This window comes from Cotesia glomerata, linkage group LG4, assembly GCF_020080835.1.
Source record: "Cotesia glomerata isolate CgM1 linkage group LG4, MPM_Cglom_v2.3, whole genome shotgun sequence".
NCBI classification, from domain to species: domain Eukaryota; kingdom Metazoa; phylum Arthropoda; class Insecta; order Hymenoptera; family Braconidae; genus Cotesia; species Cotesia glomerata.
Window position 1 is genome coordinate 22,856,070 of NC_058161.1, and position 27,577 is coordinate 22,883,646.

At 30.1% G+C, this 27,577-nt stretch overlaps 2 protein-coding genes across 2 annotated transcripts; both read left to right on the forward strand.

Moving 5' to 3' along the window:
* Nucleotides 1-14,867: 14,867 nt before the first annotated feature.
* LOC123263986 lies at nt 14,868-15,767 on the forward strand. Its single transcript, XM_044727032.1, has 3 exons — nt 14,868-14,902; nt 15,012-15,337; nt 15,421-15,767. Exons 1-3 carry the CDS (start codon nt 14,868-14,870, stop codon nt 15,765-15,767), a joined length of 708 nt encoding a protein of 235 aa, XP_044582967.1.
* Nucleotides 15,768-20,781: 5,014 nt separating this feature from the next.
* On the forward strand, nt 20,782-22,931 carry LOC123263987. Its single transcript, XM_044727034.1, has 3 exons — nt 20,782-21,894; nt 22,080-22,551; nt 22,618-22,931. The coding sequence occupies exons 1-3, from the start codon at nt 21,829-21,831 to the stop codon at nt 22,929-22,931; spliced, it is 852 nt and encodes a 283-aa protein (XP_044582969.1). The 5' UTR covers nt 20,782-21,828.
* Nucleotides 22,932-27,577: the final 4,646 nt, after the last annotated feature.

Genomic DNA, 27,577 nt, shown 5'->3' on the forward strand with positions numbered 1-27,577 from the left:
ATTGGTCATTTTAAATATCTTCATATGAAATTATCACAATTGATGTAGATAATTAGCTTTTTATGCTGCATAAATTAATCATTAATCATTTGGTTCTCTCTTGATCTAGAAAATTTTTAATTTTTCAAATTTAGGAAGGTTTACGTCTTATTTAATTTTAAAGAATCGATTTTTCATCAGATACCGACTATCTGAATCCGTAGTATAAAATTTCTTAACCAAATATGCGTTTTAGACCGTTAAAAATTTCATGGAATCTAAATTGACGATCCTCTTCGCCTTCTTTTCGAATGCCGTTAAATCGTGACAAGATTGGTCAAATCGTTTACGGAATGAAATTTTCATAAAATATTTTTTTACAATATCTTTTAAAATAACGTATTAATTGATTCAAAAATTTAATTAGCTGTTTACCTCAAAAGTGAACATCAATTGCCGTAATCCGCATCAAAATCGGATCATTCGTTCATGAGAAATTGTTGTTTCATAAATTTCCATTAACAGTATCAAAATCGAATCATTCTTTTACGAGATGTCGAAAAATTTGGAAAAACGTGTTTTTAAAATTTTTTCTTAAATCATTTTTGATGGAATTAATTAACTGTTAGTATTTAACATACTGCGTCAAACGCTACCAAGCTTGTTAAAATCAGACAATTTGTTTGTAAAATATTTAATTTTTCTAAAAATAGAGAATTTTCGTAAAGCTTTTTACCGTGCTAAATTTACTGATTACAAACTAACTCCTTTGCTCGAAGAGCTCAAAAGAATATAACAGATCTATCTTGAAGCTTGAGGAGAGCACAAGATAGCTGTTTAACCATATTTTAGAGCTTGGAAAGCTTAAAAACGACGTAATAGGAAGAATTTAAGCGCTTTACATTCGACATTAGCGGGAAGTTGCAGGAATAGTCTGTAGGGTAAACCGTTCTACTAATTTTCTTTACTTGGGTACACGGCAATTTCATCGTGCACATTTACCGTAATTAACGGTGAATCTACCGTGTTTCTCCAGTAAATACATATTGCGATCCACTATGATAAACTTCATAAAAAAACAACAATTTTTAATCTAGTTAATTAATTTTCTATTCGTCAATAATCGAAATGTTTAAAAAAACAGCTTGTATTCAACTATAACTGTCACGTAGAGAATTTTAACGACCATTTTTTATTTTATAATTTATTAAATTAATGTTATACAATTTATTCTTTAATTTATTTTATCGCACTGCGTGTCCTAAATTCATATTTAGGACTCGCTCAACTTTTGACTTAAATAAACAATTATGAAACGAGTAGAGAGGAATTTTTTAGGCTACGGGTTCACATTTACAATCAATTCATACATTTCTGCTCTAAAAATTTGACTTTCACCGCAAAAAAAAACGAAAAATTATATTTAAAAACATTCAAAGCCCCGAAAAAATACAAAATAATAAATAATTAATAATTAAAATTACATCTTTTTGTCGGTTATGATTCAGTCTGATGTATGCTAAAACCTCTATTAATGATTCTCAAATGTTTTTTATTAACGATTTCGCTCAGTCGTAAACATTATTCTGGTGTGAAATATTTTCTGAACATTATTTAATTTAACAACAATCTTATTCCGTAATAAATATGGTCAGTGATTACAGTGATTTAGACGATGATTATAATGATTTTGTTCCTGACGAGATAAAAGAAAAGGCGAAGAATATAGCTTTACAATCAATGCCAACAAAATCTAGACGAATGTATGGGGCAACTTATAATGCTTTTAAAGCATGGCGTAAAGAAAATGTTAAATCAAATTCTTTTGCTGAAGATGTAATTGTAGTCTACTTTGATAATCTTTCTCAAAAATATGCCCCTTCCAGTTTATGGGCTTTTCATTCGATGTTGAAAACTACTATCAAAGCATTTGATGATGTTGATATTGGTAATTACAAAAAAGTAACGTTTTTTTTGAAGAAACAAATGTTTAAATACGTTGCTAAAAAATCTGAAGTTTTTACGAAAGAAAATATCGAAAAATTTCTAAATGAAGCCCTTGATAATAAATATCTTGCTACAAAGGTAATTAAATATTTATTGATATGTTTAGTATGAAAATGTCTGTATAGTCTAAACATTTGTTTATTTCATTCTTACTGTAGCAGGTTTGTTTAATATTTGGAATTTCTGGTGCTTTAAGAAGAAGTGAATTCATGAACATGAAACTGGAAGATGTCAAAAAAATTGATGAGAACACTTTATTTATTAAAGTTTCGATAACAAAAAAAAATCAGCCAAGATCATTTACCATTAATGGTATAGTCCGGGGGCCGGTCATAAGACCCGTATGCAATTCGAGGTCGATGAGAAGTTAAAGTTGATTCTTATGTATTTTGACCTGCTGAATACGAATCTGCTTGTCAAATTTAAAAAAAAAATGGTACGTTTTGTTTAAACAATTGTTTTTTAAAAAGTTTTTGAAATTTGAAATGGAACAATTTTTTTCTGGTAGATTTAATTATTTTAAAGCGAAAATAATCAATAACTTTTTTCCGTGAATTCATTAGTTTTCGAGATATGAATTTTTTTTTTAAATTATTTGAGATTGCGCGTCGGAGTGGGGATCAGCGTAACCGCGGTTCTCAAAGTCCAGCGGTTCCCGCACGCGTGTACCCGCATATATACATGTCTATATGCTTATATGTATTTTATTTATTTATTTTAATTACTGTAATAACTTTTAAACAATTTAAATTTAATAAAAAATTTAAAACATTTTTAAGTAACATTTTTTCATAAATAATAATAATAATAATAATAATAATAATAATAATAATAATAATAATAACGATAATAATTTTCAGAAATTAATTTATTATTATTATTATTATTATTATTATTATTTATGAAAAAATGTTACTTAAAAATGTTTTAAATTTTTTATTAAATTTAAATTGTTTAAAAGTTATTACAGTAATTAAAATAAATAAATAAAATACATATAAGCATATAGACATGTATATATGCAGGTACACGCGTGCGGGAACCGCTGGACTTTGAGAACCGCGGTCGCGCTGATCCCCACTCCGACGCGCAATCTCAAATAATTTAAAAAAAAAATTCATATCTCGAAAACTAATGAATTCACGGAAAAAAGTTATTGATTATTTTCGCTTTAAAATAATTAATTCTACCAGAAAAAAATTGTTCCATTTCAAATTTCAAAAATTTTTTAAAAAACAATTGTTTAAACAAAACGTACCATTTTTTTTTTAATTTGACAAGCAGATTCGTATTCAGCAGGTCAAAATACATAAGAATCAACTTTAACTTCTCATCGACCTCGAATTGCATACGGGTCTTATGACCGGCCCCCGGACTAGTATATATTACGACTACGCAAAAGAATATATGGATGCTAGGCCCCAAACCTGTAAAACAGATAGATTTTTTTTTAATTACCAAAATGGTCGCTGTACTTGTCAGCCCATAAGAATTAACAAGTTTAGTTCAATGCCTAGAACCATTGCTGAATTTTCAAAATTAGAAAATGCAAAGAAATACACAGGACATAGTTTCCGTCGAACATCTGCCACATTGTTAGCTGATGCTGGAGGTGATATGACAGTGATGAAGAGACATGGTGGTTGGAAGTCATCAACAGTAGTTGAAGGTTATATTGCCGATTCCGTTAACAACAAAAAACGTACTCATTCTATAATCACCGATCGAATTGTTTTGAATAAAAAAAAAAATACTGTTGGATCCACTCCTCCATCTACTAAACCATCTCCTGTAGTTACAAACATTACCGTTTTGAATAAATCAACCGATTCAGATGTTTCGACGAAAAAAAATTTTACAAAAATTTCAAATGTTTTACCAGTATTAAATGAAAAATTAATTAAAACAGCAGTCTCAATGTCCAAACCCAAATATAATGTTTCATCAAACTTTGACCAACCTTGTTCATCAGCATCAAATGAAGTTAAAGTTGATACATTACGCCATCAAAAAAAATTTAAATCTACTTTGCAAGAAAGAAAAATTCAACTTCTCAATTCGACGATTGTGAAACTCCTCATCTGTTCTACAGTATTTTATCATCAAGACTTAGGTTTGTGCGTGAAAAAATTTGAAGAGTCTCAATTTATGGTATTCCAAAACTGCCATTTCACCATTGAAGTTCAATCAGAAGAAAGATAAATATTCGTTAAGATTTTACATTTTATAATTTTAATAATAAATAGAAAGTGGAAATCAACATTTTTAAGAAAATTAAAAAATTATAAAGTGACAGCTAAATTTAATGTTATTTAATTTTTTGTATTGATTGTTTCAATGTGTGAATTTATTTTTTGTTAATTTATATTAATCACTTTGGATTTATTATTTGATATACAGTAGCGCTCAAAAGTATTTTGACAACATAAAATTTTTTAATATTTTTTTAAAATAAACACTATCGGAAAATGTATTGAGTATAATGTAGAGTAGTGTAATTGCGACTATTTAAGCGTATCAAATTACAACTTGTTTGTTTACACACCGCACCACCGAACGTACTTGACTTACCGTGAGCTCAAAAGTATTTTGACACACATTTGACTTGAAAAACTCTCGCAGATTACTTGTTCCTTAGTTTTTATTATTACATATATTTACTTGTTGTGGTTACTTCAATATGCCTAAGTGCAAGGAATATTCTAGTGATTTTAAAAAAGCCGTTATTAATGCATTAAAACAAGGAATTAAACAAACAGAAGTTGCTCGTTTGTTTAAAGTGTCTCGACAGTTAGTTAGCTTATGGAATAAAGTCTATAACAAACGAAAAACTGTCGAATGTAAGCCTCGAACAGGCCGCCCAAGAAAAACTTCTTCTTACATCGATCATATTATAAAAAAGTTATCAGCAAATGATATACGGATGTCCGCTGTAATGATAAAAAATGAATTAAAAGAAAAATATAACGTAGATATTCATGTTTCTACTGTTAAACGACGCCTAAAGGTCCTAGGGTTACATGGCCGAAGACCGGCTAAAAAACCTTTAATATCGAAAAAAAACAGGAAGTATCGTCTTGAGTTCGCGAAACGGCATATATCGTGGTCAAGTTTAGAGTGGTCTAAAGTTTTATGGAGTGACGAAAGTAAATTTAATTTAATGTCATCTGATGGTATCAAGTACATTCGGCATCCAGTAAACAAAAAATACGATTATCGGTATCAAATACCCACAGTTAAACATAGAGGTGGTAGTGTGATGGTTTGGGGATGTTTTTCACGGTCTGGAGTTGGACCATTAGTTCGAATAGAAGGAAAAATGGATCGGTTCATGTATGCAAATATATTAAAGTCTCAGATGTTACCATATGCTAAACATCACATGCCAGCTAAGTGGTATTTTCAACAAGACAATGATCCCAAACACAGATCAAAGCATATTAGTGACTTATTAAATCGTGAAAAAGTTAAAGTTCTTGAGTGGCCAAGTCAAAGTCCCGACTTGAATCCGATAAAAAATCTCTGGGAAGAATTGAAACGTAGTGTAAAACCCAAAATTATTCAAACAAAAACGCTTTTGTTTGAAACTCTAAAAATGAGTGGGATCAAATTCCAATAAGTCGATTACAAAATTAATCGCCTCAAAGCCGGAGCGATGCAAGGCTGTCATAAAGGCCAAGGGATATGCTACTAAATACTAATATATTTATTGCTGTAAATTATAATTATGCGTTAAATTAGTTTTTTTTCAAAAATGTCAAAATACTTTTGAGCCACCATTTTCCTAATATTTTAAAAATTAAACTTTCTTTTATTACGAATAAGAACCTCTTTGACACTATTCTGTAGTTTATTCAAAAGATGTTAAAAAAATAAATAAATGATTATTGTGTTTCATATTTATTTTTAATTAAACCATTAAATATATTTGTCAAAATACTTTTGAGCGCTACTGTATATTTGTTTCTTTTTTTTAACTTTTCATTTGTTTTTTGGGACTGGGGGGGCTCTGCCCCTGGACCCCGATTTTGGGCCCACATATATCGCCGCATTTGTAATAAAAAATAGTATGTGCAACTCGTGCGACGTTGTCGATTACTACAATTAGATTATATTATTAGACTATTTTTAAGCAATTATTTATTTTAGCATTATAAATTTTATTTATTTGGAATGCTTGCGGTCCTGCTATGCATGATATACTATTTTTGCTTTTCCTTAATTAATTTTTATATTTAAATTTGAATAAAACTGAAGACGAATTTAGGACACTGGTGCTACAAAATAGTGTAAGATACTCGTGGCTTAAATAAGCGATCATTAACGGCGTGTTAGCGCACTCGCTTCGCTCGTGCCATAATCGCTCATTAAGGCCACTCGTATCTTAATGTACTATTGATTCAAAGACTAACGAATATATCAATTTAATTTTCTTTATTTATAAAAACAAATAAAGATTAACTAATATAAGAAATTAATCCATAAAATAGTGAAATTGAATTTAAAGTTTGGGAGCAAGACGTTCGCGGAGACGTTGTGTATGTATGTATGATCTGTTTTACGGTTATCGGTAGGCTGACTGTAATTTTGTCGAAGTTTAAGTTTGTTTCTTACTGTCTAAGTCATTGCATTTAGAAGGGATCTTTTAACATTTTTTGATTGGTTAAGAAAAGTTGTAGGCGTTTTAAAGGATGTTGTCAATATGGAAAATATGACGATAGTAGAGGTGACAAATTTAAATAGAGAAACATGCTTTGACAGAGTGATGTAGCGTTAGTGACCCAAAATGGTCAGCTAGCGTGGGACTTATTTTTATCTTATGCTCTTCACTGAGATGATAAATAATTTTTATGAGGGTTCCAAATATGAAGTAGTAGACATCTACTTCGATAAAAAAAAAAGTAAATGTAAAGGATTAACGAAAAGTCTTTACTTAAATTATGTAAAGAGTGAAATAAATGAAATAAAATATTTTTGGAAACAGAAAAATATTTGTAAAACCATAAATTTAAGAGCGTGAGAGAATTTTCTTGTACAGTTGGTTTGCAGATGTTTTAAAAGTTATAAAAATTTTGTATTTAACAAAATTTTTATTTTACCGTACGTATCGTTAGTTATTTGTCTCTGTCTCGAACAATAGCTTACACCTCTCTATGTCATTTTAAATTTCAAGCTGTATCTGGTTTTCAATAATTCTAAATCATAGAGATGTGATTTAAAGTAATTTAAAATGATTTGAAATTCTTATTTCCAAATCATGTTAAATGATAATTTTATTATTTAAGGTAGTTCACTCAGGACATATAGTTTGTGCTATTTCTTTCCTTTTCACTCTACCTTTCTCACGAGTTATTTCTTATTCCCTTTAACTAATGGTTATTTTTGTTTAACTAGTTAGTTTACTAACAATTTATAAAAAACTACATGGTTAAAATTTTCAAAATTTTTTTGGATTATTTTGAGTATATTAATCTAACAGGTATCCGTTTTTAAGATGTCATTTTTAATTACAATTTTCTCATTTCTGGTATGGTCAATTGATTTCAAATTTTAACCGCACATGTAATGTGAATTCTATTTCCCATATTTCAAATTTCGAAAACTTCTTAAAATTTTGCATTTATGACCGAACTACCTTAAAATAAATCAAACTAACATTAAATTTTAAGTTCTAATAATTTTAAATCTAGCTATCGATGAAATGTTATCAAGGAACAAAACTCAATTTTTTTTTTCTAACTAAGATTGTTTATAACAAAAAAAATTATTTATTATTTTTTTAATTTGTAACTTCTCGCTATAAAATCAATGATCTTCAAGAAATCGGGGTTATTGATTTCACGCCGGTTTTTCGAAGGTCGATTTCTCATAATGTAAATATGTGTGACTACGTTAGCTAGAAACTAGTCAGTCATACAGTTAGTTGTGTCTTTGTTTGGCACATACTTAACTGGACACTGGCGCTCTCTCTCTAACAAATAAAGAGACGTTATTTTTAATTAATAATTAATTATCTATGCAGTTAATTGAAAAATGGCCAAGGACTTTTCGTCTCAGAATTATTTTTTTCATCAGATGCTTCAATGGCGTCCGTGACTTTTGGGACACCCTGTATATATATGGGGCATTCCACGCCAAATCGGATAGCATTCTGCCTTTGCATCTGCGATTTTTTTGAAAATTTTTTATGTTATAGTACCCATTGAAAAAGACCTCCATGATTTTTTTCAATTTTTTTTGCCCAGCCGTTTTCGAGATATCAATTTTTGAAAAAAATCGCTTTTCTTTTTTTCAAATGTCTGTAACTTTGCGAAAAATGGGCCAATCGGGACGTTTTTTTTGAAAATTTTTGTTTTTAAACACACTTTTAGGATATAAAATCAAAAAAAATTTTTAAACTGTATTTCTATAAGATTTTCAAATTTTGACTTTAAAATGTTGATTTCCAAAAAACACGTACTGATCGATTTTCTTGAAAATTTTTTCTAAAAAACTGTCAATTATCCCCCAACTTTTAAGCCTAGTCCCTTAATGGGCAATCGATGGGATCCATTTTTTTCCGATTTTTCAAAATTTCAAATTCCAACTTTTTGTAATAAAAAATTTCTAAAAAAATTCTATGCTCAGGATTTACCATAAATAACTTACTGACACAGTTTTCATCATAATTATTAAATTTTATTTACACTAAACGATTATTATTATTTCACATTTATTTCCTTACACGTTTAAATATTTTATAAATACGAGATTCACTGGATGATGAAAATTCTTTAAATCGCAAAGTATCTTTTCCGTCTGGAATGACACAATGATATTTCTGCGTCCCTGTGATTGTTTTTGCTCGTGAATATCGTTGATCTAATAAAAGTTTAGCCTGATCATACTTTTCATTTGAAAAAAATTCAATATTTATATTTGGTAAAGAATTTGGTTTTTCCGCCCATTCAAATAGTTCGACAGGAGTTGAAATTTGTTGGTCATACGGAAGTTGAAGACTTGATCGTGCTGCCATCCTTTTGAAAGTCCCTCCAGCTCCATCACAAGGTCCTTTCCCATGTGCGGTTGCAAAGTAATGCCATTCAGCTTTAATTCCAAAGTCTTCTTCATGATAATAAAAATTTACAAAATTTTTGAAATTTTTAAATTGTTGGGGTGCTCCGTCAGAAAAGTAAATAATTTTTGAGATATTATTGGAAAGACCTTTGATAAAATTAGTGGTGATTCTTGTAAACTCATGAACAGCAACTGCATCGTGAGATAAGCAATCTGATACAATTACTAGACACTTATGAACCAGCTCATTATTGTTTTTATAATAAATTACAACTGGATAAACAGTTGCTTGGCTGTTATTTCAGTGGAATCCAGATGCAGCATTCTGCATAACAAAAGCATAATTTTCCGCAAAATCACAGATAAGAATAAATTCATTCTCCTTCAATGATTCTTTCAACGACCTCAAATAACTCGCTTGCTCTTTAGCAATATAATTATAAGGAAGAAGACTTGTGATATTCTCACAAAAACTGTCTACAAAATCTGATGAAGTTTTCACAAATGTATCTAAGCTCGTACGGGGATTTGAAATCCAATACTTATAAGTAATTTCATCAATTCCATTTTCTTCTAGTACATTTAATAGTAAGTCTTTCAAAGTTTGTATTCCTGGACACTTATCACAGTTGTAAAAGAAACAATCAGAGGTAGGGTTTTGACATATGATTATCTTCAGGCAGTCACTATACGTCAGTAATGGTGTTGCTAATTGTTCAGTAAGTGCTGCCAAGTTACACCCTGTAATAAACGAGACCATGAATGATTTTGAAAAAGACTTTTCTAGTGTATCACTTACCTAACATCATAAGCTTGACATTTTGGTGTATAGAACACACACAAATAGTGTGAGTTCCACTCGAACCAGCAAGCACGCAATGTTGAGGACGCAATGATGCAAATTTTGAAAAACCAACCCGGCAATCTAGATGACGTTCCTTAAAAAGTTCATATAACTCTTTTAAGTTCGAGAGAATGAGACGTTTCTGGACATGCTCACGTTTTCCGTCATCATTTCTAATAGAAAGATAATCTTTCACCCCTGGCATATTTACACTAATTTCATCACTAACATAAAATTTTAAAATCTTAGATTTAATGTCATTCGATAGATGTCGACCTAAAATGTAAATAAATTGAATTTATTATCACTAAAAACATTGAAAGGCATTATTGATTTGAATATGATTTTGAAAAGATTCTAACCTAATTTGGCATTTGGAGTTGAAAGAATTCCTTTTTTATCTCAAAGAGATTTTGCAATTGACGCCATGTATATTGTACAACCCATTACTTCACATACTCTAAATAATCCCCATGATTCAGGTAAAAGAGTAAGAATTTGATTTTTTTCACATCGTTGCGTATTACTATCGTTGAATTTATTTTTTAATTTATCGAGCAATTCTAAGAAATTTTGAGAGTTGATTTCATCATCAGAAAGTTTTGTTACCACTAAAGAGATATTCAATTTTTCATATACTTTTTTGACTTTGTTTTCTAAATACGTTTGATTATCGACATGTTTTTTTATAATAGGTGATTGATTTAGTAAAGCAAATGCATCATTGACCACTGGCAATACTGTTCCTAAACTTAATCCAGATAAACTACTGGTTTGTGCTGTCAGTTCTTCACTAAAATCTTCTAACCCTAAAAAGTGAAAAGATTGAATTATTATTTTGAAATGATAAAATTTTTGTAACATAAAAATAACATCAGGCCATAAAATTTGGCTAAACTTACCTGATGAAATGTTTGAAATTGATGAAAGAGTACTTCCAGTACGATTATCTTCCAATTGTTCTTCAACATGAGTGTTAATCTCAGCAACAGGACTAGATGCAGTACTTTGTAAACTTAATGCTTTTCTGCACGATGTACAGAGATAGTTATTAGTACTTAAATTATATGCAGTTTGTTGAGTCACAGAAGCTCGTCGAAGACCATTTTTCACTCTATGATCTTCTAATTGTAGAGGATTACAGCACAAATTATATTTTCCAAAATTTTCCATAGCGTAAATATTCACAACATTGTTTGCTTATTTACAATAAACTTTATACACTTATATTTCTTTGCAAAAAATTAGTACAGATTGTGGAGAAAAGACACTAAGAAAATGTGATTAACAACATTACCCTTACTCTTGTTTTGAAATCGAAATGTAAACAAGAGAAATACTTAACCAAAAAATAATCTACTACAGTCTTCCTTACCGACTGTAGTGAACAGTTGGAATCAGTTTCAAGTAACGGAGGCTTTGCAATCACAAAAATAACCAAATTTACTATGTAAAATTTGAAGAATTTTCATCATCCAGTGAATCTCGTATTTATAAAATATTTAAACGTGTAAGGAAATAAATGTGAAATAATAATAATCGTTTAGGGTAAATAAAATTTAATAATTATGATGAAAACTGTGTCAGTAAGGTATTTATGGTAAATCCTGAGCATAGAATTTTTTTAGAAATTTTTTATTACAAAAAGTTGGAATTTGAAATTTTGAAAAATCGGAAAAAAATGGATCCCATCGATTGCCCATTAAGGGACTAGGCTTAAAAGTTGGGGGATAATTGACAGTTTTTTAGAAAAAATTTTCAAGAAAATCGATCAGTACGTGTTTTTTGGAAATCAACATTTTAAAGTCAAAATTTGAAGATCTTATAGAGATTCAGTTTAAAAATTTTTTTTGATTTTATATCCTAAAAGTGTGTTTAAAGAAAAAAATTTTTAAAAAAAAAACGTCCCGATTGGCCCATTTTACGCAAAGTTAGACATTTGAAAAAAAAGAAAAGCGATTTTTTTCAAAAATTGATATCTCGAAAACGGCTGGGCAAAAAAAAATTAAAAAAAATCATGGAGGTCTTTTTCAATGGGTACTATAACATAAAAAATTTTCAAAAAAATCGCAGATGCAAAGGCAGAATGCTATCCGATTTGGCGTGGAATGCCCCATATATATATATGGCGCTCTCTCACTGGCGCTCTCTCTCTAACAAATAAAGAGACGTTATTTTTAATTTATAATTAATTATCTATGCGGTTAATTGAAAAATGGCTAAGGACTTTTCGTCTCAGAATTATTTTTTTCATTAGATGCTACAATGGCGCCCATGACTTTTGGGACACCTTGTATATATATATATATATATATATATATAGATAGATATATATATATATATATATATATACTAGCTGTTACCCGCCCGCTCCGCTGGGTGCTTTATAGAATTTTATTTTTAGATCTAGATTTGAAATTTAATTGGAAGATTGTTTTGACTTGCACAGATTCCAAATTCCATCAAATTGGTCTGTATATTTTGTCCACATGATTATTCTAGCTAAAATTCATTGTAACTTTCAATGTGCAATCACTATAACATTTCCGTGGCTTTCTTCCAAAAATGAATATTAATTGACACGAAGAAAAAAAATTTTAAATGAGCATTGTAAGTTTTAGTTAAAGTGATTGCAGGTCTCATAAGTGAAGTTGAAATCTGCCTAGCTTAAATTGTGACGAATTTCGCTGTTAATTAAAATTTCTTCCGTAACATCAATTATACATAGAAAATTATTTGTACTTGTTTTTTACGAATTTTCTTAAAATGAGTAGCCAAATTTTTTTTCTATATCTCATGTGTTTAGAAAATGCAATGCTTTTAATCTGTTACATTTTCGCGATCCCGTAATAAGAACAATTCATCGGTTATGTGATCAGCAAAAAAAAATGTATGTAAAATTCTTAGTCGACTTTTTTGCCGCTGCCAAAGAGACGATTGTTGTAAGAAAATATCACTATTAAGAAAGAAAAATATTTAAATCCGTTGACCTTGGAGGCCATCCCGGTATTTGCCTGTTTCTCTTCAGATTCTATCAAATTTTATATTTGTAGGAACTGTATTTAAAGAATATGAATTTTTTGACAATTATTACTCCCTCACTTCTATGTGCGGGTGGAATTTCATAGATCCTATTCGAGATAATTTCTACATTATAAATAAAAGATTTCAACAAAACTTCGAGTCTATAAAAACTATCGATTGGAAATGAGAAATTTTCATTGTTAACGCCCCCACCATCCCTTTTGGGGTTAGAATTCGAGAAAATCTATTCTCAGCTGAACTTGACATCGTACACGAAGATTCCTACCAAATTTAGAATCTGCAGGAGTTACAGTTTGGAAATTAAAATTTTAGATTTTAACACCCACCCCCGCAATCCCTGTCAGAAGTAGAATATATTGAAATACGTTTTGAGATGATCTCTACATGACAAATAAAAGATTCCTACCAAATTTACGCCTTTTAGAAGCTATATTTTGGAAATTAAGATTTTTTTTTTGTCAACACCCACCCCTGCAATCCTTATTGGGGGTGATTCGTCGTAAAATCCGTTCTTAGATTATTTCTACATCACATAGAAGATTCTTATCAAATTCGGAGTCTATAAGAGCTATAGCTTGGAAATTAAAAATTTTAATTGTTAACATCCACCCCCGCAAACTCCTGTGAGGTATCTTAAAATTCGTTCGTATATTATTTCTACATCTCTTAGAGAAAATTCCTACCTAATTGGAGTCTGTAGGAGCTATAGCTTGAAAATTAAAAATTTTCATTTTTAATACCCACCCCCACAATCCGTATTGGGAGTAGGCTGTCATTAAATCCCTCTTGAATCATTTATACATCACATAGAGCAGATTCTTACCAAATTTGGAGCCTATAGGAGCTACAGCTCGGAAATTTAAAATTTTCATTATTAACACCCACCCCCGCAACCCCTTGTGGAGTAGGATATCGTTAAATTCGTTTATAAATTATTTTTACATCACTTACAAAAAATTCATACAGAATTAGGATTCTCTAGGAGCTATAGCTCGGAAATTTTAAATTTTCATTGTTAACGCCCACCCCCGCAATCCATATTGGGAGTAGATTGTCATAAAATCCGCTCTTAGATCATTTCTACATCACATATAGGAGATTCCTGCCAAATTTGGAGTCAATAGGAGCTATAGTTTAAAAATGGGAATTTTTCATTGTCAACGCCCCCGCAACCCCCCTTGTAGGTGGAATTTCGTAAAATCCGTTCTTAGCTGACCTTTACACGGCGAAAGGAATATTCCGACCAAATTTCAAGTCTCTACGCTTTATGGTTTCAGAGATATCGTGATGAGTCAATATATAGGTGGAAATCTCTTATATATTAGAGTGGTCCAAAAAAAACATTTTTTTTTTTTTTTTCGAGTGCTATTGTCTCAATAGCTTCTTTTAGATATAAAAAAAATCCCCTCCAAAGCCCAACTTGATATTTCAATTTTTCATGAAGCTCAATGAATTTCTATTTTCCCGTTTAAATAACATGTAAAAAATTTTTTTTTAAGTTTTCATCCGGTAAAACTACGAAAAAAATTTTTTTTTTAATTTTTCGTAAATTATTTTTGTAGGAAATTTAATTCTCTACAAAAAAGTACTGAAGTAGTTTTTTCGTAATCCTAATGGGTAAAAAGTTATTGAGCTGTAAATACTCGCAATAAAAGAAAATTTAATCAGTTATGATTTTAGAATTTATTTTGTGTCACATTTCCTTTTGCGAAGTATTTAATTAAGTAATTTATGTTTTTTCCTAAATAAAAAAATTAATTTCAGCATACATCCGTAAGTATTACCAATAAAATTTAAATTCAATTTTAAAAATTCCTGTCATCTACTTTCCGTCGATAATATCATTCGCTATACCTTATATCGCCATCTATCGTATCTATCGTAGTAACTTTATGCATAACACGTGAAGAATATTATTAATCATAATACTAACAAAATGTCAAGTGAATCTAAAATCAACATGTGTATTTAGTAGGCTTTCAAAAGCAGTGCATTGAACAAACGAAAATTGCCATCTCAGCGACAAGTATTAAGTGTTTTTTTATAATTTGAATTTTCTCAAACAATCTGTTCGTGAAAGCGCACGAAATGTATTGAATGAGGTTAATGACATTTGGAGTCTTACTGGTATACCAGTAATTAAATCATGTAATGCAATTTCAAAAATTGTAAGACTCCATAACGAGTGGATTCTATTAAAAAAAAATAAGTCTCGCAATACACAAACCCAAAAGTCGAAAGAAAAACGATTTTCTTTAAAGTTGGATCAAATTTTCGATTTAGCACTCCAAAAGTCTTTTAACCAGCTCACAGAAACACAAAAAGAATTTTTATCAAATGAACGTAGAGCACATAGATCAAGCCCTATTATCTTCGAAACAAATTCACAAACAGACAGTGATGAAGGTATCTAATTTAATATTAATGCTTAATTTACTGAATTAATTGGTTTGAATTTTTATCTAGAATAATTTTGCAATAATTTTTAGAGTTAACTCGAAGTTTTTCTGGCCTATCTACATCAACTGGCAGTAAATCTTTTCCAAGTTCAGGTGAACTCAAACGTGAAATTTCAAATTTTGAGAATGAGTTACCTTCTCGTCTTAGACCAAAAAAGAAAAAAAACGTGATAGATCAGAAACTAGTTGCGACCCTAGATCGCACACAAACGAGCGATCGAATGGCTGCATACCTAGTGAATTCCGTTGCTAAGAACTTCGACGTGGATGTGGATAAGATAAATACTAGCAGAAGTTCTCTACGACGACATCGCATGCATCAACGGCAAGCAACTGCTAAAAATTTGAAAGAAAAATTATCTTTCCATCATGTTTAGTATTGCATTGGGATGGAAAACTTCTTGATGATTCAGAAAGTGTCAAAAAAGTTGAGAGATTGCCGGTAATAGTAACAGGACTAGATTTTGAACATATTTTGGGCGTTCCCAAATTAGTTACTGGAGACAGTAAAAATCAAACCGATGCCATAATTAAATTATTAGATGAATGGAAGATTAAAAACAAAATTAAGGCTTTATGTTTTGATACTGCTGCTGTAAATACGGGTAAGAAAAAGTACTCACTTGGAATAATTTATTTATGTACTAATTTAAAATAATTTTCGTAGGCTTGAATAATGGAACATGCACTCAGCTTGAACGTGAGTTGAACAGAAATCTTCTTCATTTGGGTTGTAGACATCATATATACGAGTTGGTGCTTAGAAGTGTCGCAGAAACGTGTTGGCCGGTTACAAGTGGTCCTAATGTTGCAATATTCAATCGCTTCAAAAATAATTGGGAAAAATATAAATAAAGAAGAATTTGAGACTGGAATTGAAGATTCTGAATTTGATATAAAAACCAGAGACATGAAAGACGAAATTCTACAATTTATTTCAAAGTCAAATCAAGGTAATATTCTCATTTTGTCTATAATTATTAATTTTCTTTTTATATTAATAATTTTTATTATTTTAACTGCTACAGGAATATCAGCCGCGAGCTGACTACAAAGAACTGTTGGACTTAACTTATATTTTTTTAGGAGGAACTCCATCAAGTCACTTTGGATTCAAGCGACCTGGAGCGATGCACCATGCAAGATGGTTATCGAAAGCTATTTATTGTCTGAAAATTTTTATGTTTAAGAAGCAATTTAAAGTAAATGCCAAAGAAATACCTCAGCTCCGAGACATATGTCTATTTATCGTTACAATTTATGTAAAAGCGTGGTGTCAATGCCCTAATGCTATTAAAGCTCCAAATCAGGATTTACAGTTTTTGAAAGACACATCATCAAGTACAAAGATATCAACAGAAAAAAATTTCGAGTGCAGCTATGGATACATTTTTAAGACACGGGTGGTACTTGTCAGAATCTCTTGCCCCACTATCTTTTTCGACGACTCAATACCTCGAGAGATTAAATTAAAAATGATTAACTCATTTAAACATAATGAAAGTGTTTCAGATGCTAAACGGATCAGAGTACAAATATCTGAGAATATTTGTGCCCTAGATATGAGTGAATTTATTACCAAAAAATCAACAGTTTTATTTGATTCATTTAACTTGCCATACGATTTTCTTAACATGGATCCTATGTTATGGAATACAAATAAAAACTATATTGATTGTTTAAAATTCTTCAAAGAACTAAAAGTAGTCAACGATGTGGCAGAGCGTGCGGTTGCTTTAATTGAAAAATACAACCAATTTGGGACCAAAGATGAAGAACAAAAACAATATCTGTTACAAGTAGTTGCTGCTCATAGAAGAGAATATCCGAATTGTAATAAGAAAAATTATTCATAATTCGCAGTTAATACTTCATCAAAAGACATGTGTAAATTATATTATAAATAATCTAAATTTTGATAAATTTTGAAAAAAATACATGAAGTTACCAAAAAAGTTTTCAAAAAGTTGAAAATTATTTCAAATCCATAAAAATTAAATAAATTATCCAGTAAAATTGTCAATTCCCTCAAAAAGTTGATTTGAAACTACCTTTCTTCAAATTTTTTTTTATTGTGAGTATTTGAAGTTCAATAACTTTTTACCCATTAGGATTACGAAAAAACTACTTCAGTACTTTTTTGTAGAGAATTAAATTTCCTACAAGAATAATTAACGAAAAATTAAAAAAAAAATTTTTTTTGTAGTTTTACCGGATAAAAACATAAAAAAAATTTTTTTACGTGTTATTTAAACGGGAAAATAAAAATTCATTGAGCTTCATGAAAAATTGAGGTATCAAGCTACGCTTTGAGGGAATTTTTTTATACCTTAGAGAAGCTTTTGAGATGATAGGCAAAAACTTTTTTTTGGACCACTCTATTATATATATATATATATAGCAGAGCATATATATATATATATATATATATATATATATATATATATATATATATATATATATATATATATATATATATATCTAATATATAAAATTCTCGTGTCACAATGTTCGTTCCCGTACTCCTCCGAAACGGCTTGACCGATTCTCATGAAATTTTTTATCCATATTCAGTAAGCCTGAGAATCGGCTACTATCTATTTTTCTAACCTCTAATTGATAAGGGGTGTTCACCCCAAAAATTTTTTTTTATTTTTTTGATAAAATTTTTTTTTTTTTTATTTTTTTATTATGTGGCATCAAAAAATACATACAACTCTAAATTTGCACTTTTTTATAACCAACCCTTGCTTTTTAATAGTCATTTTCATAATTTTATCATTTTCTATCCCGCTCGATAACATCAATTATTATCACTTGGTAAGTTATCCCCTCCATGTGTCTACCGGTGTCACTTCTCACCCTGTAAACAGCACGGAGTAGGGATGTTACCTCTACAGTTTTCGGCTATTATTAGTGTTTATGCTTCAAGCGTAGTAGTTAAACATTTTTACTATCTCTGTGTAACTCTCAAATCAAATATATTCTCGAGTAACTTTATTATTTATTTATTAATAACTAATATTATTGAATATAATTAATTATTAATAACTAATGAAATTATTAATTTTGAGTGTAAATCACCTCATAAACTCTTAAATACTCAACACGTGTCACGAGTTCCCGCGAACAACGGCTATTGAGTTGTAAGTATAAATTATTTTTTACGTTTATTATAAAATCAAAAATGATTCTTTCTTATTTATAACGAAAATATTGTTGGGAATAGTGAAAAACGAATTCGGTGAAAGTTAGATTTTTATTACAATTGGGAAATTTTTTTTTGTGTTTACTTATGAGAGCTCTAACTTCGACAGAATTTTTTTTTCACTATTTCTAACAATATGTATTTTCGATATAATTAAGAAACATAAAATTTTTCGCTTTCGTGAAACTATCTGATTTTTACATGTATATTTAATGTAATCAAAGATAAAATAAATGATTAATATAATAATTAAATAATTCAATCAGTTCTATTCATGTGTGTTTTGTATTGTACAGTGAACAATGCCAACAAAACGCAAAGGGGCCAATTTGAGCCGTGATACAAATAAATCTAGAAGCATTCGAAATAGAAGAGCTCAAAGAACCGAAGAACAAGTTCAGGAAGAAAATACTGGAGCGCGTGTGAGAATGGCGCAATTGCGTCAAGAACAATCAGACGATACACGAGCTGAACGCAATGAAGTCATGAGATTAGAACAACGACAATCACACCGTTTTACTGTCAATAGACGCAGAGCGAATAAATGTTAAGACGTTGTCGATGAGTGATCGAGAGTGATCAATGAGTGATCGATGAGTGATCAAGTTTGTTTGTGTTAGCTAAAGACGAGCTAACAAAAAATATTGTTCACGCTGCAGCATTAAGAGATTAATATTATGTAATTAATTAATTATATAAATAATTATTACCTTTGATAAATTAAAACAATTAATGTTTGGTGTTTTGTTATTTTTAAACAACATTCCCTCATCGTTCACAGCGCTCCAGGCCTTTTTCACTCATGTTCCACATCCTTATACACTTCCAATAAGTTAGTAATTTTTTTTTCTACACTAGAAATTCTCTAGAAATTATTCACATGGCAAAACAACATTTGCCGGGTCAGTTAGTGTATATATATATATATATATATATATTAGGGTGTGTCATTTTGAGGCGATATTTTTTTTTTTACTGCTATACCAGAAAATCTGGTAGTATATAGAAAATAAAAAATTATGCCGCTGGGCTAAAGGTTTTAAGTCCAATAGCGGCTTAGCTCATCAAAAAATTCGATTTCCCATTTAAATAACTCAGGAAAACTTTTTTTTTTTTTTTCAAGTGGTCTTTTCGTTATTAAAAAAATTTTTTTTCGAAAAACCTTCTTATGGCTTTCGTAGGTGATTAAATTCTCTACAAAAATGTTTCTTTGGTCGAAGACTGTAGAACCACTAGTTTCGAAGTTATAGCCGGTTAAACGGTAACATTTAAAAAAATACACATTAAATTCCATTTAATTTTCAATTTATTTACTCTTACATGAATAATTTAATTTTATTGTACATTTTTGAGCATTGAAATTTTTAATTTAAGTATTGGACCCGTTTCAATATAATAATCTAAGTCAAATTATTATTAAATAGTTATTACTATTGTGAAATAATAACACTTATGGATTAAAATCATATTTTCGCGCATATTTTTACAGTTTTCTAGTTCGATGTTTCGAATCATGGCGCTGTTTCCTATTTCTGTCATTCTCTGCGTTCAAGCATTATGATAATATTATAACTTTCTATAAAATGTTATAACTTTCTATTCTTTATTTCTCGGCCGGCAATTATTTCGCATCGATTGGCGCACTCAACATAGATCAACATTGATTAACTTCCGTAATGTTAATGTTTATGTTTTGTGTGTATGGTGTTGTTTTATATCATTGCTAAAATATATAAAGTTCTCGTGGCAATAAATATAAGTTGTATTTAATATTAGTACTACTTGTGATTAAGTAATGTAATTAAATCAATAATTTTAGTGAAATGTCAGCTAGTAATTTTTCTGAAAATTTTTTCCTGCTTGGACACGAACGCAAATGTCTACCTCAACACAAACTTCCTAATAATCAGGAAGTACTCAGTTATTTGATATTTAATTATAAATCTCTGGGTAAATCACTTAAAAATAGTATAAAGACTGTTATTGATGAAGTGAATACTATTTGGAGTAAGACCGGAATTCCTGTGATGAAAAATCCAAACAGTGCTGAAAAATTAAAAAACTTGTATAATAAGTGGATTAAAATTAAAAAAAAAAACCGTATACGAACAAAATCAGTTACCCAAAAAACTAAAGAAGAGAATTTTAAACTTTTATCTCAAAAGTTATTCGATATGGCAAGTCGAAATAAGAATATCTACTTAACAAACGAGCAACAAACATTTTTGGAAAATGAAAGGAGCAACAAACGTCGTAGTGTTATACCATTTGTTTCAGAGGAAACAGATTCTGAATCTGAGCAATTATTGAAAGGTAACTTCATGTAATTTTATTTCAGTGATTTTGACATAATTTTCTATCTAATTTTTTGTAGAATTAAGCAAGTCAATTTCAAATGTAACTATTTCAAATGAATCTCACACTGATAGTTTCAATTCATTGCAACGAATACCTTCTAATTTTGAAGATCAACTGCCTACGACCTCCAAAGAACGGAAATTAAACCTCATGACACCTCTTGTATCTGCTGCGCTAGATCGAACTAATACAACACCACGGAATGCAGCAATTATTTTGGGCGCTGTTTCGCAAAGTTTAGGTATTCCATTAGAGAAAGTAAATATATGCCCTAGTACTATTTACAGACATCGCAAACACGACAGAAAAAATATTGGAGAAAATATTAAAACTAATTTCAAGCCTACTAGTATCTTAACTGTGCATTGGGATGGAAAACTCTTATCAGAAATGTCAGGTTCAGCAAAAGTTGAAAGACTTCCAGTGCTTGTAACGGGTGTTGATTGTGAACAAATATCAGGAGTGCCAAAATTAAGTGACTCATGTGCTTTCGGTCAAAGTGAAGTAATTTTCAAATTGCTAGAAGATTGGAACCTTAAAGATGGAGTTGGGGCTTTATGCTTTGACACTACGAGTGTCAATACTGGTACATTATTTTTCAACTTGACATTTTCCTGTTTATCAATTCTGTCTAATAAGTTCGTATTTTTGTAGGTGAAATAAAAGGTGTATGCAAATTGTTAGAAAAAAAAATAGGAAAGAGTTTATTAAATCTTGCTTGTCGGCACCATATTTACGAGTTAATTTTACGATGCGCTTTTGAGGTTTACTGGCCAGTTACTTCAAGTCCAAATGTGATAGCATTCAATAGATTTCAACAGTCATGGCCAAATATTAATAAAAATAACTATAAAACTGGATTAGAGGACGAAATGGTAGCCTCGATGATCCACGACAAAAAAGATGACATCCTGCTTTTCATCTCTCAACAATTGCAAGTATGTAAAATGATCGTTTCATAATTTTACAGTTTAAGATATAACAAAAATATTAAATAAGTGTTATCGAATAAAAATTGGGAATTTATATAGAAGAATAACATAATTGAATTAGATATTATCAAACTTCAAATTTCGAATTTTTATTATAATATATTTGAAATATAAAACTTTTTTATTTCTAGGAACATCAACCACGTGATGACTATCGTGAATTATTGGAATTATCATCAGTGTTTTTGGGCAATCGACCTGCTGAAAATACGAACTTTAGATCTCCTGGCCCAACACATCATGCGCGATGGCTTTCTAAAGCAATATATTCCTTAAAAATTTATCTTTTTCAAGAACAATTTTCACTCAGCCGGACAGAGGCGTCGGGACTCCCCCACATTTGTATTTTCATCGTATTAGTATACATAAAAGCATGGTATTGTGCGCCTTCAGCAATCCAAGCTCCTCGACAGGATTTAGAATTTATGAAAGATTTACTGAATTATAAAAAAATAAATAAAAATATTTCAGAAGTAGCGTCAAAAAAATTCAGCAATCACTTGTGGTATTTATCTGAACAACTTATTTGTTTGTCATTATTTGATAATAATGTTAGCGCAGAAATCAATTTAAAATTAATTAAATCGATTCAGATAAGAAAAAGTCAAATTAAAAACTTTAAACGATTTAATGTAAAAAATGTTAATATTAATTCCTTACTAAACAAAGAATTGTATGACTTTACATCAGAAGAGTCGTTGATTATTTTTAAAAGGTTGGAACTCCCAACTGGTTTTTTAAATTCACATCCTGATCAGTGGATATCTGACAAAAGTTACAATACATGCCTAAAAATTTTAAAAAATTTACACGTTGTTAATGATACTGCGGAACGGGCGGTCCAACTGATTGAAGCCTACAATAAAAGCTTAACTGTTGATGAAGAGCAGAAACAGTACTTATTGCAAGTTGTAGCTATGCACAGGAAAAAATTTCCAAATGCTAACAAGCAGACGTTAATGTTACCATTTTTAGATAAATGAAAAAATTAAATTTTTTGTAATTATAACGATTAATTAATAATAATTTGACTTAGATTATTATATTGAAACGGGTCAATACTTAAATTAAAAATTTCAATGCTCAAAAATGTACAATAAAATTAAATTATTCATGTAAGAGTAAATAAATTGAAAATTAAATGGAATTTAATGTGTATTTTTTTAAATGTTACCGTTTAACGGGCTATAACTTCGAAACTAGTGGTTCTACAGTCTTCGACCAAAGAGACATTTTTGTAGAGAATTTAATTACCTACAAAAGCCATAAGAAGGTTTTTCGAAAAAAAAATTTTTTAATAACGAAAAGTCCACTTGAAAAAAAAAAAAAAAAATTTTCCTGTGTTATTTAAATGGGAAATCGAATTTTTTGATGAGCTAAGCCGCTATTGGACTTAAAACCTTTAGCCCAGCGGCATAATTTTTTATTTTCTATATACTACCAGATTTTCTGGTATAGCAGTAAAAAAATAAATATCGCCTCAAAATGACACACCCTAATATATATATATATATATATATAAATATTAGGGTGTGCCAAAAAAATCAACTAATTTTTTTTTTCAAAAAGTTCTTGAAATTTCGTTAGAAGATACCACAATAAAGATTCAGTTAAAATTTGAGCCCTTAATATCAATATTTAGAGGTCGCAAACTGAATTTTTCGATTTTTCATTTAATTAACACGGAAAAAAAATTTCTAGAAAGTTTGGATTTTTATTTCTCTTGATTGAACCAACTATATTGAACAAACAATCGATATTTTAATAGGAAATTGAACGCTGAATAAAAAAGGTCTCTTATCATTTTTTGATAAATTCAATCCTCCGAAAGTTATTCGAGGTTAAACTCAAGATTATTGCAAATTTGTGGATTATTTCACTTTTACGGTAAATTTATTACACCGGCATACAAAAAAAAAAAGTTGTTTGTACTTTCGACCGTACTCACCTACCGACATGTTTTTCGACCCGCTGAATCCAAATTTGGAGTCTGTTTGGCCCAGTCACCGTCTAGATTTGAGTAAAATCTGAATCTAAATGTTAATTATCCCGTCTTACTACGAATGGGAATTACTTCTTGTATTAGTATACTCTCCAGTAGGAGGTGCCTTGGTTGCAGACACAAGCGATCGTAAGAAATTTTTAATGGACCCAAGATTCAAACTCTATTTCAGGATGTAAATTCTATAAGAAAAATGAACGAGACGGAGAATAGCTTGGATTAGTTTCAAAAATGTGTCTCAAAACTTTTTAGGAAATAAAAAATGCGAAAACTACAGGACGTTAGTAGAAGAATAGGTGACAAATTTCAAAAATTTAGGTCGCTTAATGAACCTCAAATTACACTGATAAAAAAATTGACTTGACTCAAGAGCCAAACTCTTGAACCAAGAATACTATTTTAAAGAAAATGATATTCTTGGTCTAAGAAAATTTTTTTGGGTCAAGAATTTATACTCTTGACTCAAGAAAATATTTTTCTTCAAAATGGAATTCTTGGTTCAAGAGTTTGGCTCTTGAGTTAAGTCAATTTTTTTATTAGTGTACACTAATATGTGTACACTATTATGGATTCTCACGTCGACCACTGACAGATTTTTGCTGGACGCTGATAAGAGAAGTATCAGAAGAATACAGAAAACGTAAAAGGAACACACTGCGTAGGTCATTTTAAGATAAAAGAGTTCGATACAAACAAACGACTGTTTGAAATTCGTAAATATGGTTTTATACCTTCTCCTTACATGCTATTTTCTAGAAATTTTAAAAATTTGTCAATTTTTTAATTCTCAGATCATATTCCATCCATGAAAATACACCCAAGTCATTAATAATCGTGTTTAATAAATTATTTCTTATATTTATAACTGCAATTTTCCCGATTTTTTTGATTTTAAAAAATTTTGAAATGTTACTGGCGTGAAAAAAACTTCAGACTCTAATTCATACTCAATCTGAATCCAACAAAATTTTTTCATCGATTTTTTCACAATTTTTTTCAAATGTTAACAGCTCAACGGGCTACATTTACATTCAGATTCCGATTCAGTGAATTGAAGTACATCAAAATCATACTTACTCCGGGTCCACAAAAATTTTTTCATCGTGACTGCGTTTGCCTTTTTTTTGGGTTTTTTGAATTTTACTCAAATCTAGACGGTGACTGGGCCAAACAGAGAGAGCACTAGTGTCAAGTCAAGTGCGTTCCAACGAAGACGCTTGCACGTGTGAATGTGTAAGTAAATATGTGTGACTACGTAGCTACGTAGAAACTAGTTAGTCATACAGTTAGTTGTGTCTTTGTTTGGCACATACTTTACTGGACACTGGCGCTCTCTCTCTAACAAATAAAGAGACGTTATTTTTAATTAATAATTAATTATCTATGCGGTTAATTGAAAAATGGCTAAGGACTTTTCGTCTCAGAATTATTTTTTCACCAGATGCTACAATGGCGTCCGTGACTTTTGGGACACCCTGTATATATATATATATATATATATATATATATATATATATATATTAGGGTGTGCCAAAGAAAGACGATATTTTTTTCTTTTGCTCTTAATCTAAAATATCTTAGAAGATGTCCTAAAAAAGCTCCTGTTAAAAGCGGAGCTCAAAATTCCAATTCTAAGATGTCCTCCATCGAACTTAAAGTTTTTCCGTTCAAATAACATGGGAAACATGATTTTTTATTAGTTTTTTGTCCTGCAAACTATGATGAAATTATTTTTTAAAAAAACGAATGGATGGACCTTGTTTATTATTAAATTTGGTAAAAAAAATTTTCTTGAGTCGAATTTGTATCTTCAATATTTGATTTGTTACATACCCTTGTAGGAAAAAAATTATATACGATGGGGCCTGTCTTGGCACAATACTGGGTTGCCCAGACTCGACCGAACAATACTGGCCCACGACTGGACCACTACTCAACTGACAAGTCTTGGTTGATCAGTCTTGAGCCAAGATCCATCCAATATCTATCTAACAAGTCTTGGTTTGCCAGTTTTGAACCAAGACCCAGCCAATATCCAATTAACAAGTCTTGGTTTACTACTCTTGGACCAAGATATAGCCAATGTCTATGTAACAAGTCTTGGTTTGCCAGTCTTGAACCAAGACCCAGCTAATATTCAACTGACAAGTCTGGGTTTGCTACTCCTGGACCAAGATCTAACCAATGTCAATGTAACAAGTCTTGATTTGCTAGTTTTGAACCAAGACCTAGCCAATGTCTATGTAACGAGTCTGGGTTTGCAAGCCTTGGTTCAAGAGTTAACCAATATTTAATTAACAAGGCTTCACAGAAAAAAAAAAAGTTAACTTGAATCAAGTAAAAAATTCTTGAACCAAAAGAAAATAATTTTGAAAAGTTTTATTGTCTTGAATCAAAACGAAAAATTCTTAAATCAAGTTGAAATTATTTAAACGAAGAAAAATTTCTTGGTTTAAGAATTTTTTTACTTAAATCAAGGAGATGAAGTTCTTTAACATTATTTACTTGATTCACGTGAATTGTTTTTTCTGTGTTGGCTTATTATTCTTGGCCCAAGACCCAGCCAATATTCTACTGATGTCTTGGTTTGCTACTCCTAGATCAAGATCTAGCCAGTGTCTATGTAACAAGTCTTGGTTTGCCAGTGTTGAACCAAGACCCAGCCAATATCCAATTAACAAGTTTTGGTTGATTAGTCTTTATCCAAAATCTAGCCAATATCTTTGTAACAAGTCTTGCTTGCCAGACTTGGGACAAGCGCCAGCCACTATTGACATTGTTAAAACTGTAAATTTGACAGTTCTTCTGTCATTTTATTGTTTTTTTTTTTTTCAAATGCTTAAATTGAAAATTTATTATTTAACAAAAATAATTACATATCGTCAAGATTGATACGGTCTTAAAAAAATTAAAATATAATAATTTACAGTGGAATTTTTAGTATTGATAATTTTAAACATTAAGATTTATAACAAAATATTAAAAGTATACAGAACGATGTAAAATTCAAAAGTAATATAAGGACATGACTTTTGTATTTTTTTAAATTAATAAACATTTCTAAAAAATCATTAATTTTCATCAAAACACAATATTAAATAATATAAATTATGAAAATAATAAACTGTCACACTCTGTCACCATATAGATTTGGCTTATAAGAATGATGAGATGTAGGTCGACTTATCGGTCGTACGGCGTAGGGGTTAGTTGTCTAGCAAGCGCGCGGCTCGGGTTCGAATCTCGGTTAGGGCAAATACAATTTTCACTTTATTTCCATAATTAATAAACGTTAGATCTAAATAAAAAGTCAAATGGTCTAAACTTGCGTTAGCCCTGCATAACAATTAAAATAAAAAAAAATTACAATAAAAAAATTCCTTTTTATCACTTTTTATCAAATGGCATGGGCCAGACTTAAATAGTAACTGTGGCCCAGTCCTGGTAACCAGGCATGGGTCAGACTTAAAAATCGGTATTGACTCAATACTAAAATTCAGTCTTGGCACAATACTTATTTTCAGTCTTGGCACAGTACTGATATTCAGTCTTGGCAGGAAGTTATTATTTGTATGCTTAGAAGGACTTGGGCCAAGCTTGAAATCCAAGCTTGCCCCAGAATTAATG